General features: G+C 55.4%; 1 protein-coding gene across 1 annotated transcript in view; it reads left to right on the top strand.

The window, feature by feature from the left end:
• The window catches only part of LOC139394482 (intermembrane lipid transfer protein VPS13B-like), a 173,880-nt gene that overhangs the window by 145,828 nt on the left and 14,613 nt on the right, over positions 1 to 13,439 (top strand). Inside the window, exons 9-10 of the mRNA XM_071142556.1 lie at positions 4,314 to 4,485; positions 10,166 to 10,280. Coding sequence (XP_070998657.1) covers positions 4,314 to 4,485; positions 10,166 to 10,280 — 287 coding nt within the window. The remainder of the gene's footprint in view (positions 1 to 4,313; positions 4,486 to 10,165; positions 10,281 to 13,439) is intronic.

Here is a 13,439-nt window from a genome sequence, read left to right as displayed (position 1 = left end):
AGTAGTGCACTACATAGGGAATAGGGTCCTGGTCTAAAGTAGTGCACTATATAGGGAATAGGGCTCTGGTCTAAAGTAGTGCACTATGTGGGGAATAGGGCCCTGGTCTAAAGTAGTGCACTATGTGGGGAATAGGGCCCTGATCTAAAGTAGTGCACTATGTAGGGAATAGGGCCCTGATCTAAAGTAGTGCACTATGTGGGGAATAGGGCCCTGATCTAAAGTAGTGCACTATGTGGGGAATAGGGCCCTGATCTAAAGTAGTGCACTATATAGGGAATAGGGCCCTGATCTAAAGTAGTGCACTATAGAGGGAATATGGCCCTGGTCTAAAGTAGTGCACTATGTGGGGAATAGGGCCCTGATCTAAAGTAGTGCACTATGTAGGGAATAGGGCCCTGATCTAAAGTAGTGCACTATAGAGGGAATAGGGCCCTGGTCTAAAGTAGTGCACTATGTGGGGAATAGGGCCCTGGTCTAAAGTAGTGTTCTATAGAGGGAATAGGGCCCTGGTCTATAGTAGTGCACTATAGAGGGAATAGGGCTCCATTTGGGACAGTATCTCACCAAGGGCCCTGGATAGTAAACTACACAGACATTTAATTCAGAGGATAATTGTTAACTCCTAGAGTCAGTTTATTGTTCCCGCCTGGCCCGACCCCCACATGCTTCTCATCAGCAATCCCCAAGATTCCATCCCATAATAATCTGAATCTATTTTTAACGTCTGAATCAGAATGTGTTTATCTCGTTGTCGTCTGTTGTTTCCTGAGACCTGAGAGGAGAGGAGAGGAGAGGAGAGGAGGGGAGGGGAGGGGAGTTTAGGGGAGGGGAGGCGAGGAGAGGAGAGGAGAGGAGAGGAGAGGAGGAGGGAGGGGAGGAGAGGAGTAACGTCTGAATCAGAATGTGTTCATCTCGTTGTCGTCTGTTGTTTCCTGAGACCTGAGAGGGGAGGGGAGAGGAGGGGAGGGGAGGGGAGGAGAGGAGAGGAGAGGAGTAACGTCTGAATCAGAATGTGTTTATCTCGTTGTCGTCTGTTGTTTACTGAGACCTGCAGTCAGACACCCTCAAATTCACAATTCAGTTTGATTACAGCTGCTGATTAACATCAACCCCAGTTACCATACAGAGAGGAGGAGGAGGAGGGGAGGAGGGGGGGGGAGGAGAGGAGAGGGAAGGGGATGAGAGGGGGGGGGGGGGGAGAGGAGAGGAGAGGGGATGAGAGGGGGAGGAGGAGAGGAGAGGAGAGGGAATGAGGGGAGGAGAGAGGAGAGGGAATGCGGGGAGAGGAGACATAGTTTCTCCGTCTGGTTTGTGTTTAGTGTAATCAGAAGGACCACAGAGGGTTTCATTGAGCTGGTCGATAACCATGTTACCCCGAACTACTGTACTCACCAACCACAGGTTAATACCATGATACCAGCACCCTGACACACACACACACACACACACACACACACACACACACACACACACACACACACTCACTCACACACTCACACACACACACACACACCACCCTGACACACACACACCACCCTGACACACACACACACACCACCCTGACACACACACACACACACACACACACCACCCTGACACACACACACACACACACACACACACACACACACACACACACACACACACACACCACCCTGACACACACACACCACCCTGACACACATACACACACAGACACACACACACACCACCCTGACACACACACACCACCCTGACACACACACACACACACCACCCTGACACACACACACACACACACACACACACACACCACCCTGACACACACACACCACCCTGACACACATACACACACACACACACACACCACCCTGACACACACACCACCCTGACACACACGCGGTCTGTCATTACACTGACAGGATCACTCTGCTCAGTGGAAAATCTCTCTCCAAGGCTGTAAATTGCCATATTGTTTGTTTGTAGCGTTCCCACTCAGCGTGTCAGCCACACAGAGATATGTCTGGAAAACAGATCCCCCAGAGGGCAATGGGAAGAGATGGGAGAGGAGGAAAACGTGGCCCAATGTTGTCATCCCTAGTCGCTTGCCAAACCCAGTAATGAGCTAAGAGTTAACAGAGGGACTCCTGGGCCGCCTCCTCCTCTTCCTTCTCCTCCTTCTCCTCCTCTTCCTTCTCCTCCTCCTCTTCCTCCTCTTCCTTCTCCTCTGCCTCTTCCTCCTCCTCTTCCTTCTCCTATGCCTCCTCCTTGTCCTCTTCCTCCTTCTTCTCCTTCTTGTCTTTGGAGTTAACAGAGCGTCCTCCTCCCTCTCCTTCTCCTCTTCCTCCTTCTTCTCCTTCTTCTCCTTCTTGTCTTTGGAGTTAACAGAGGGGCCTCCTCCCTCTCCTTCTCCTCTTCCTCCTTCTTCTCCTTCTTCTCCTTCTTGTCTTTGGAGTTAACAGAGGGGCCTCCTCCCTCTCCTTCTCCTCTTCTCCTTCTCCTCTTCTCCCCCCAATGTCCCTTCTCCCCCCCAATGTCCCTCCTCCCTCCCAATGTCCCTTCTCCCCCCCAATGTCCCTTCTCCCCCCCAATGTCCCTTCGACCCCCCAATGTCCCTTCGACCCCCCAATGTCCCTTCGACCCCCCAATGTCCCTTCTTCGAGCCCCCAATGTCCCTTCTCCCCCCCAATGTCCCTTCTCCCCCCCAATGTCCCTTATTCGACCCCCAAATGTCCCTTCTCCCCCCCAATGTCCCTTCTCCCCCCCAATGTATCCCCCGCCCAATGTCTCTCCCCCCCAATGTCCCTTCCCCCCCCAATGTCCCTTCTCTGACCCCCAAATGTCCCTTCTCCCCCCCCCCCCCAATGTCCCTTCTCCCCCCCAATGTCCCTTCTCCCCCCAATGTCCCTTCTCCCCCCCAATGTCCCTCCCCCCCCCCCAATGTCCCCCCCCCCCCCCCCCCCCCCAATCTTCCTTCTCCCCCCAAATGTCCCTGCTCTCCCCCAATGTCCCTCCTCCCTCCCAATGTCCCTTCTCCCCCCCAATGTCCCTTCTCCCCCCCAATGTCCCTTCGACCCCCCAATGTCCCTTCGACCCCCCAATGTCCCTTCGACCCCCCAATGTCCCTTCTTCGAGCCCCCAATGTCCCTTCTCCCCCCCAATGTCCCTTCTCCCCCCCAATGTCCCTTATTCGACCCCCAAATGTCCCTTCTCCCCCCCAATGTCCCTTCTCCCCCCCAATGTATCCCCCGCCCAATGTCCCTCCCCCCCAATGTCCCTTCCCCCCCCAATGTCCCTTCTCTGACCCCCAAATGTCCCTTCTCCCCCCCCCCCCCAATGTCCCTTCTCCCCCCCAATGTCCCTTCTCCCCCCAATGTCCCTTCTCCCCCCCAATGTCCCTCCCCCCCCCCAATGTCCCTCCCCCCCCCAATCTTCCTTCTCCCCCCAAATGTCCCTGCTCTCCCCCAATGTCCCTCCTCCCCCCCAATGTCCCTTCTTTGACCCCCAAATGTCCCTTCTCCCCCCCAATGTCCCTTATCCCCCCCCAATGTCCCTTCTCCCCCCCAATGTCCCTTCTCCCCCCCAATGTCCCTTCTCCCCCCCAATGTCCCTTCTCCCCCCCAATGTCCCTTCTTCCCCCCAAATGTCCCTTCTCCCCCCAATGTCCCTTCTCCCCCCCAATATCCCTTCCCCCCCTCCCAATGTCCCTTCCCCCCCCCCAATGTCCCTTCCCCCCCTCCCAATGTCCCTTCTCCCCCCCAATGTACCTTCTCCCCCCAATGTCCCTTCTCCCCCCCAATGTCCCTTCTCCCCCCTCCCAATGTCCCTTCTCCCCCCAATGTCCCTTCTCCCCCCCAATGTCCCTTCTCCCCCCCAATGTCCCTTCTCCCCATGCTCCACGAACCACACACTGATGTCACTAGGAAAAGCAGCGCTGCTCTGACGTGTTGTCGTGGAGACGAGGGGACATGTTCTGATCTTATTCTCGTTAGTTGTTAATCTGTCTCAGAATATCATTTTTGTTTTGTGATCCTCGTCTGTTTCACACTCAGACCTGACAAACACTTAACTCATATCAGTCTCCATTACTGACTGACGGAGAGAGGTTTCCCTGGTTACTGACACCGTGGAGGGAAAGAGACAGGACTCATCAAGTAGTGTCCCTGACAGAATCATCTACTTGGTTTACGGCCTTGTCATTCATTGGCTCCTGACTGACCAATTGAATGGTGTTGTTTTGAAACACAAAAGCTCCTTCCTGTTTTTCACTGCAGGGTTGAATCCCTCTTGACTCTCCTACTGTGAACCCAGCATTGTGTTGTTCCTCCCAGGGTGACTCTGTTCCAGCGGGTGATGACTCTCCGTTCTCCGACGCGGTGACCCTGGAGCAGAAGACCAGCAGTATAGGGGGCGCCAGCGGGAAGGTCAGCCTCTGGATGCAGTGGATGCTGACTAAGGTCACCGTCAAGCTGTTCGCTCCCGACCCCAACGCCAAAAACACAGGTACCTGGTTCCCTTAAAACACGTCAATACATCAAATACTGAAACTAAAGTAAACAAGTTAGATTTGTTAAATTGTAGATTTGTCTCACTCAGACCTGCTCCCATACTGGAGTCATTCAGTCTTCCTGTAAACTGGGAGTCATTCAGTCTTCCTGTAATCTGGGTGTCATTCAGTCTTCCTGTAATCTGGGTGTCATTCAGTCTTCCTGTAATCTTGGAGTCAATCAGTCTTCCTGTAATCTGGGTGTCATTCAGTCTTCCTGTAATCTGGGTGTCATTCAGTCTTCCTGTAATCTGGGTGTCATTCAGTCTTCCTGTAATCTGGGTGTCATTCAGTCTTCCTGTAATCTGGGTGTCATTCAGTCTTCCTGTAATCTGGGTGTCATTCAGTCTTCCTGTAAACTGGGTGTCCTTCAGACTTTCTGTAATCTGGGTGTCATTCAGGCTTCCTGTAATATGGGTGTCATTCAGGCTTCCTGTAATCTGGGTGTCATTCAGGCTTCCTGTAATCTGGGTGTCATTCAGTCTTCCTGTAATCTGGGTGTCATTCAGTCTTCCTGTAATCTGGGTGTCATTCTTTCCTGTAGGGTGTCCTTCAGACTTTCTGTAATCTGGGTGTCATTCAGGCTTCCTGTAATCTGGGTGTCATTCAGGCTTCCTGTGTCATTCAGGCTTCCTGTAATATGGGTGTCATTCAGTCTTCCTGTAATTTGGGTGTCATTCAGGAGGGAGAAAGGGAGGGGAGAGCAATAGTGAAGGGATGATTCTCTAGGAGCCCCCTCCCCTCCTCTAGGACCCCCCTCCCCTTCCCTCCTCTAGGACCCCCCTCCCCTCCTCTAGGAGCCCCCTCCCCTCCTATAGGAGCCCCCTCCCCTCCTCTAGGACCTCCTCCCCTCCTCTAGGAGCCCCCTCCCCTCCTCTAGGAGCCCCCTCCCCTCCTCTAGGACCTCCTCCCCTCCTCTAGGAGCCCCCTCCCCTCCTCTAGGAGCCCCCTCCCCTCCTCTAGGACCCTCTCCCCTCCCCTCCTAGGACCCTCTCCCCTCCTCTAGGAGCCCCCTCTCCTCCCCTCTCCCCTCCTCTAGGACCCTCTCCCCTCCTCTAGGAGCCCTCTCTCCTCCTCTAGGAGCCCCCTCCCCTCCTCTAGGAGCCCCCTCCCCTCCTCTAGGAGCCTCCTCCCCTCCTCTAGGAGCCCCCTCCCCTCCTCTAGGACCTCCTCCCCTCCTCTAGGAGCCCCCTCCCCTCCTCTAGGAGCCCCCTCCCCTCCTCTAGGACCCTCTCCCAGGACCCTCTCCCCTCCTCTAGGACCCTCTCCCCTCCTCTAGGAGCCCCCTCTCCTCCTCTAGGAGCCCCCTCTCCTCCTCTAGGAGCCCCCTCCCCTCCTCTAGGAGCCCCCTCCCCTCCTCTAGGACCCTCTCCCAGGACCCTCTCCCCTCCTCTAGGAGCGCCCTCTCCTCCTCTAGGAGCCCCCTCTCCTCCTCTAGGAGCCCCCTCTCCTCCTCTAGGAGCCCTCTCTCCTCCTCTAGGAGCCCCCTCCCCTCCTCTAGGACCCTCTCCCAGGACCCTCTCCCCCCTCTCTCTAGGAGCCCCCTCTCCTCCTCTAGGAGCCCTCTCTCCTCCTCTAGGAGCCCCCTCCCCTCCTCTAGGAGCCTCCTCCCCTCCTCTAGGAGCCTCCTCCCCTCCTCTAGGAGCCCCCTCCCCTCCTCTTGGTAGATTCAGTGTGGTGATGAAGAGGTAGATGAAGAATTAAACATCTGTCATCCAGATAGCTGTGTTTAGAGATCTCTATGGTGAAACGCTGGGAGGACCTCACAGAGATGGTTCAACTTCACAACATCCTGTTACGCTGATGAGGACTTAATACACACACACACACACACACACACATATACACACACACGCACACACATATACACACACACACACACACACACACACACACACACATATACACACACACACACCACACACACACACACACACACACACACACACACACACACACACACACACACACACACACAAGGCTTTACAGTGGATAAGGCCTTAATATCAGCCATGTGAGGTAGAATCCCAACACGTTAGATAATCGCCACGTATTTTCACGGTGTCGTTGGAGGACGACTGAACAGATATGAAATACGTTTCTGAGGACGGATAATGTTGGGGATCCTATGAACGACAGATAATGTTGGGGATCCTATGAACGACAGATAATGTTGGGGATCCTATGAACGACGGATAATGTTGGGGATCCTACGATCCTACGAACGACGGATAATGTTGGGGATCCTATGAAATACGTTTCTGCGGACGGATAATGTTGGGGATCCTATGAAATACGTTTCTGAGGACGGATAATGTTGGGGATCCTACGAACGACGGATAATGTTGGGGATCCTATGAAATACGTTTCTGAGGACGGATAATGTTGGGGATCCTATGAAATACGTTTCTGCTGACGGATAATGTTGGGGATCCTACGAACGACGGATAATGTTGGGGATCCTATGAAATACGGATAATGTTGGGGATCCTATGAAATACGTTTCTGCGGACGGATAATGTTGGGGATCTGTTTGGGCTCTGACCTGGGTCTCTGTTAGTGTGGAGAGAGTGGTTGTTACCCCCAGGTGTTGAGTAGTTTGGGCTCTGACCTGGGTCTCTGTTAGTGTGGAGAGAGTGGTCGTTACCCACAGGTGTTGAGTAGTTTGGGCTCTGACCTGGGTCTCTGTTAGTGTGGAGAGAGTGGTCGTTACCCCCAGGTGTTGAGTAGTTTGGGCTCTGACCCGGGTCCCTGTTAGTGTGGAGAGAGTGGTCGTTACCCCCAGGTGTTGAGTAGTTTGGGCTCTGACCCGGGTCTCTGTTAGTGTGGAGAGAGTGGTCATTACCCCCAGGTGTTGAGTAGTTTGGGCTCTGACCCGGGTCTCTGTTAGTGTGGAGAGAGTGGTCGTTACCCCCAGGTGTTGAGTAGTTTGGGCTCTGACCCGGGTCCCTGTTAGTGTGGAGAGAGTGGTCGTTACCCCCAGGTGTTGAGTAGTTTGGGCTCTGACCCGGGTCCCTGTTAGTGTGGAGAGAGTGGTCGTTACCCCCAGGTGTTGAGTAGTTTGGGCTCTGACCCGGGTCCCTGTTAGTGTGGAGAGAGTGGTCGTTACCCCCAGGTGTTGAGTAGTTTGGGCTCTGACCCGGGTCCCTGTTAGTGTGGAGAGAGTGGTCGTTACCCCCAGGTGTTGAGTAGTTTGGGCTCTGACCCGGGTCCCTGTTAGTGTAGAGAGAGTGGTCGTTACCCCCAGGTGTTGAGTAGTTTGGGCTCTGACCCGGGTCCCTGTTAGTGTGGAGAGAGTGGTCGTTACCCCCAGGTGTTGAGTAGTTTGGGCTCTGACCCGGGTCCCTGTTAGTGTGGAGAGAGTGGTCGTTACCCCCAGGTGTTGAGTAGTTTGGGCTCTGACCTGGGTCTCTGTTAGTGTGGAGAGAGTGGTCGTTACCCCCAGGTGATGAGTAGTTTGGGCTCTGACCCGGGTCCCTGTTAGTGTGGAGAGAGTGGTCGTTACCCCCAGGTGTTGAGTAGTTTGGGCTCTGACCCGGGTCCCTGTTAGTGTGGAGAGAGTGGTCGTTACCCCCAGGTGTTGAGTAGTTTGGGCTCTGACCCGGGTCTCTGTTAGTGTGGAGAGAGTGGTCGTTACCCCCAGGTGTTGAGTAGTTTGGGCTCTGACCCGGGTCCCTGTTAGTGTGGAGAGAGTGGTCGTTACCCCCAGGTGTTGAGTAGTTTGGGTTTTGGTAGAGTTGTTTCGTTGGTGTTTGTTAAAAACCCACTACTTTCTCCTCTGCTTGTGTAGCCAGGGATTTCTATCTCGAGTGAGATGGGCGGAGCCAGTGATTTCTATCTGGAGTGAGATGGGCGGAGCCAGTGATTTCTATCTGGAGTGAGATGGGCGGAGCCAGTGATTTCTATCTGGAGTGAGATGGGCGGAGCCAGTGATTTCTATCTCGAGTGAGATGGGCGGAGCCAGGGATTTCTATCTCGAGTGAGATGGGCGGAGCCAGTGATTTCTATCTCGAGTGAGATGGGCGGAGCCAGTGATTTCTATCTGGAGTGAGATGGGCGGAGCCAGTGATTTCTATCTGGAGTGAGATGGGCGGAGCCAGTGATTTCTATCTCGAGTGAGATGGGCGGAGCCAGTGATTTCTATCTGGAGTGAGATGGGCGGAGCCAGTGATTTCTATCTCGAGTGAGATGGGCGGAGCCAGTGATTTCTATCTCGAGTGAGATGGGCGGAGCCAGTGATTTCTATCTCGAGTGAGATGGGCGGAGCCAGGGATTTCTATCTCGAGTGAGATGGGCGGAGCCAGTGATTTCTATCTCGAGTGAGATGGGCGGAGCCAGTGATTTCTATCTGGAGTGAGATGGGCGGAGCCAGTGATTTCTATCTGGAGTGAGATGGGCGGAGCCAGTGATTTCTATCTCGAGTGAGATGGGCGGAGCCAGTGATTTCTATCTGGAGTGAGATGGGCGGAGCCAGTGATTTCTATCTGGAGTGAGATGGGCGGAGCCAGTGATTTCTATCTGGAGTGAGATGGGCGGAGCCAGTGATTTCTATCTGGAGTGAGATGGGCGGAGCCAGTGATTTCTATCTCGAGTGAGATGGGCGGAGCCAGGGATTTCTATCTCGAGTGAGATGGGCGGAGCCAGTGATTTCTATCTCGAGTGAGATGGGCGGAGCCAGTGATTTCTATCTGGAGTGAGATGGGCGGAGCCAGTGATTTCTATCTGGAGTGAGATGGACGGAGCCAGTGATTTCTATCTCGAGTGAGATGGGCGGAGCCAGTGATTTCTATCTCGAGTGAGATGGGCGGAGCCAGTGATTTCTATCTCGAGTGAGATGGGCGGAGCCAGTGATTTCTATCTCGAGTGAGATGGGCGGAGCCAGTGATTTCTATCTCAAGTGAGATGGGCGGAGCCAGTGATTTCTATCTCGAGTGAGATGGGCGGAGTTTAGAGATGGGCGGAGTTTAGAGTATGTTTAGAGTATGTTCAGACACAAACACACATAGTCATACGCATGTCAGGCAACACACATGATCTGTCTCCCACTAATGTTCTCTCCCCCCCCCCCCCCCCTCTCCCCCTCCCCCTCTATCCCCCCTCTCTCTCTTTCCCTGTCTCTCTCCCCCTCTCTCTCCCCCCCTCTCTCTCCCCATCCCTCTCTCCCTGTCTCTCTCCCCCCTCTCTCTCTCTCTCCTTCCCCCCTCTCTTTCCCCCACCCTCTCTCCATGTCTCTCTCCCCCATTCCTCCTCTACCTCACCCCCCTCTCGCCCTCTCTCTCCCCCCCTCTCTCCCCCCTCTCTCTCCCCCTCTCTCTCTCCCTCTCTCTATCTCTCTCTCTCCCTCTCTCTATCTCTCTCTCCCTCTCTCCCTATCCCTCTCTCCCCCCTCCCTCTCTCTCCCCCTTTCTCCCTCTCCCCCCTCCCTCTCACCCCCCCTCTCTCCCCCCTCTCTCCCTCTCTCCCCCCCTCTATCTCTCCCCCTCCCTCTCTCTCTCTCCCTCTCTCCCCCCCTCTATCTCTCCCCCTCCCTCTCCCCCCTCCCTCTCTCTCTCTCCCCCTCTCCCCCCTATATCTCTCCCCCTCCCTCCTCTCCCCCCTCCCTCTCTCTCCCTCTCAACCCCCTCTCTCTCTCTCCAGAGATCTGTGTGATCAGTGAGGCTGAGGATCTCAGTGCGTCAGTAGATGTTCAGGATGTTTACACCAAGATTAAATGTAAAGTGGGCAGCTTCAACATGGACCAGTACCAGACCAGGTACATCCAGATGTCTCCTGGATCCTGACAGGACAGGCTGTCTCAGTCCTGGCTCTGTGTTCCTGTTCCTCTGTGTTCCTCTGTGTTCCTGGCTCTGTGTTCCTGGCTCTGTGTTCATGTTTCTCTGTGTTCATGTTTCTCTGTGTTCATGTTTCTCTGTGTTCCTGTTCCTCTGTGTTCCTGTTCCTCTGTGTTCCTGGCTCTGTGTTCCTGGCTCTGTGTTCCTGTTCCTCTGTGTTCCTGTCTCTGTGTTCTGTCTCTGTGTTCCTGTCTCTGTGTTCCTGTCTCTGTGTTCCTGTCTCTGTTCCTGTTCCTCTGTGTTCCTGTTCCTCTGTGTTCCTGTCTCTGTGTTCCTGTCTCTGTGTTCCTGTCTCTGTGTTCCTGTCTCTGTGTTCCTGTCTGGTCACAGTGGTGGTGTTTCCCATCATGTCCCGTCCCTCAGCCAGTGAGTGTCCTGTCATGTCCCGTCCCTGAGCCAGTGAGTGTCCTGTCATGTCCCTCAGCCAACGAGCATCATGTCCCGTCCCTCAGCCAGTGAGTGTCATGTCATGTCCCTCAGCCAACGAGCATCATGTCCCGTCCCTCAGCCAGTGAGTGTCATGTCCCGTCCCTCAGAGGCAGAAGAGCTATGAGAGAGGGGGCTGTGGATTGAGCTATGAGAGAGGGGGCTGGGGATGGAGCTATGAGAGGGGGGGCTGGGGATTGAGCTATGAGAGAGGAGGCTGGGGATGGAGCTGTGAGAGAGAGGATGGGGCTATGAGCTGTGAGAGAGGGCTGGGGTTGGAGCTATGAGAGAGGGGGCTGGGGATGGAGCTATGAGAGAGAGGATGGAGCTATGAGAGAGAGGGCTGGGGTTGGAGCTATGAGAGAGAGGGGGGGGCTGGGGATGGAGCTATGAGAGAGGGGGGGCTGGGGATGGAGCTATGAGAGAGGGGGCTGGGGTTGGAGCTATGAGAGAGGGGGGCTGCGGATGGAGCTATGAGAGAGGGGGCTGGGGATGGAGCTATGAGAGAGGGGGCTGGGGATGGAGCTATGAGAGAGGGGGCTGGGGTTGGAGCTTTGAGAGAGGGGGCTGGGGATGGAGCTATGAGAGAGGGGGCTGGGGATGGAGCTATGAGAGAGGGGCTGGGGATGGAGCTATGAGAGAGGGGGCTGGGGTTGGAGCTATGAGAGAGAGTGGGCTGGGGATGGAGCTATGAGAGAGGGGGCTGGGGATGGAGCTATGAGAGGGCTGGGGATGGAGCTATGAGAGAGAGGGCTGGGGTTGGAGCTATGAGAGGGATGGGGATGGAGCTATGAGAGAGGGGGCTGGGGATGGAGCTATGAGAGAGAGGGCGCTGGGGATGGAGCTATGAGAGAGGGGTCCTGGGGATGGAGCTATGAGAGAGAGGATGGAGCTATGAGAGAGAGGGCTGGGGATGGAGCTATGAGAGAGGGGTCCTGGGGATGGAGCTATGAGTGAGAGGATGGAGCTATGAGAGAGAGGGCTGGGGATGGAGCAATGAGAGAGAGGGCTGGGGATGGAGCTATGAGAGAGGGGGCTGGGGATGGAGCTATGAGAGAGGGGGGGCTGGGGATGGAGCTATGAGAGAGAGGATGGAGCTATGAGAGACGGGGCTGGGGTTGGAGCTATGAGAGAGAGGATGGAGCTATGAGAGAGGGGGCTGAGGATGGAGCTCTGAGAGAGAGGGCTGGGGTTGGAGCTATGAGAGAGAGGATGGAGCTATGAGAGAGAGGGCTGGGGATGGAGCTATGAGAGAGGGGTCCTGGGGATGGAGCTATGAGAGAGAGGATGGAGCTATGAGATAGGGGGCTGGGGTTGGAGCTATGAGAGAGGGGGGGCTGGGGATGGAGCTATGAGATAGGGGGCTGGGGTTAGAGCTATGAGAGGGAGGATGGAACTATGAGAGAGGGTGCTGGGAATGGAGCTATGAGAGAGGGTGCTGGGAATGGAGCTATGAGAGAGAGGGGGCTGGGGATGGAGCTATGAGAGAGAGGGGGCTGGGGATGGAGCTATGAGAGTGAGGGCTGGGGTTGGAGCTATGAGAGAGAGGATGGAGCTATGAGAGAGGGGGCTGGGGATGGAGCTATGAGAGAGGGGGCTGGGGTTGGAGCTATGAGAGGGCTGGGGATGGAGCTATGAGAGAGAGGGCTGGGGTTGGAGCTATGAGAGAGAGGATGGAGCTATGAGAGAGAGGGCTGGGGATGGAGCTATGAGAGAGGGGTCCTGGGGATGGAGCTATGAGAGAGAGGATGGAGCTATGAGATAGGGGGCTGGGGTTGGAGCTATGAAAGAGGGGGGGCTGGGGATGGAGCTATGAGAGGGAGGATGGAACTATGAGAGAGGGGGCTGTGGTTGGAGCTATGAAAGAGGGGGGGGGCTGGGGTTGGAGCTATGAGAGGGAGGATGGAACTATGAGAGAGGGGGCTGGGGTTGGAGCTATGAGAGAGAGGATGGAGCTATGAGAGAGGGGGCTGGGGTTGGAGCTATGAGAGAGAGGATGGAGCTATGAGAGAGGGTGCTGGGAATGGAGCTATGAGAGAGAGGGGGCTGGGGATGGAGCTATGAGAGAGAGGGGGCTGGGGATGGAGCTATGAGAGTGAGGGCTGGGGTTGGAGCTATGAGAGAGAGGATTGAGCTATGAGAGAGGGGGCTGGGGATGGAGCTATGAGAGAGGGGGCTGGGGTTGGAGCTATGAGAGGGCTGGGGATGGAGCTATGAGAGAGGGGGCTGGGGATAGAGCTATGAGAGGGCTGGGGATGGAGCTATGAGAGGGCTGGGGATGGAGCTATGAGGGGGCTGGGGTTGGAGCTATGAGAGGGCTGGGGATGGAGCTATGAGAGAGAGGGGGCTGGGGATGGAGCTATGAGAGTGAGAGCTGGGGTTGGAGCTATGAGAGAGAGGATGGAGCTATGAGAGAGGGGGCTGGGGATGGAGCTATGAGAGAGGGGGCTGGGGTTGGAGCTATGAGAGGGCTGGGGTTGGAGCTATGAGAGGGCTGGGGATGGAGCTATGAGAGAGGGGGCTGGGGATGGAGCTATGAGAGAGATGGGGCTGGGGATGGAGCTATGAGAGTGAGGGCTGGGGTTGGAGCTATGAGAGAGAGGATGGAGCTATGAGAGAGGGGGCTGGGGATGGAGCTATGAGAGAGGGGGCTG

The sequence above is a fragment of the Oncorhynchus clarkii genome, unplaced genomic scaffold (genome assembly GCF_045791955.1).
Source record: "Oncorhynchus clarkii lewisi isolate Uvic-CL-2024 unplaced genomic scaffold, UVic_Ocla_1.0 unplaced_contig_10305_pilon_pilon, whole genome shotgun sequence".
In the NCBI taxonomy this organism is placed as follows: Eukaryota; Metazoa; Chordata; class Actinopteri; order Salmoniformes; family Salmonidae; genus Oncorhynchus; species Oncorhynchus clarkii.
The sequence above is the reverse complement of the archived record's forward strand: the minus strand, read 5'-3'. Positions and strand labels throughout refer to the sequence as shown.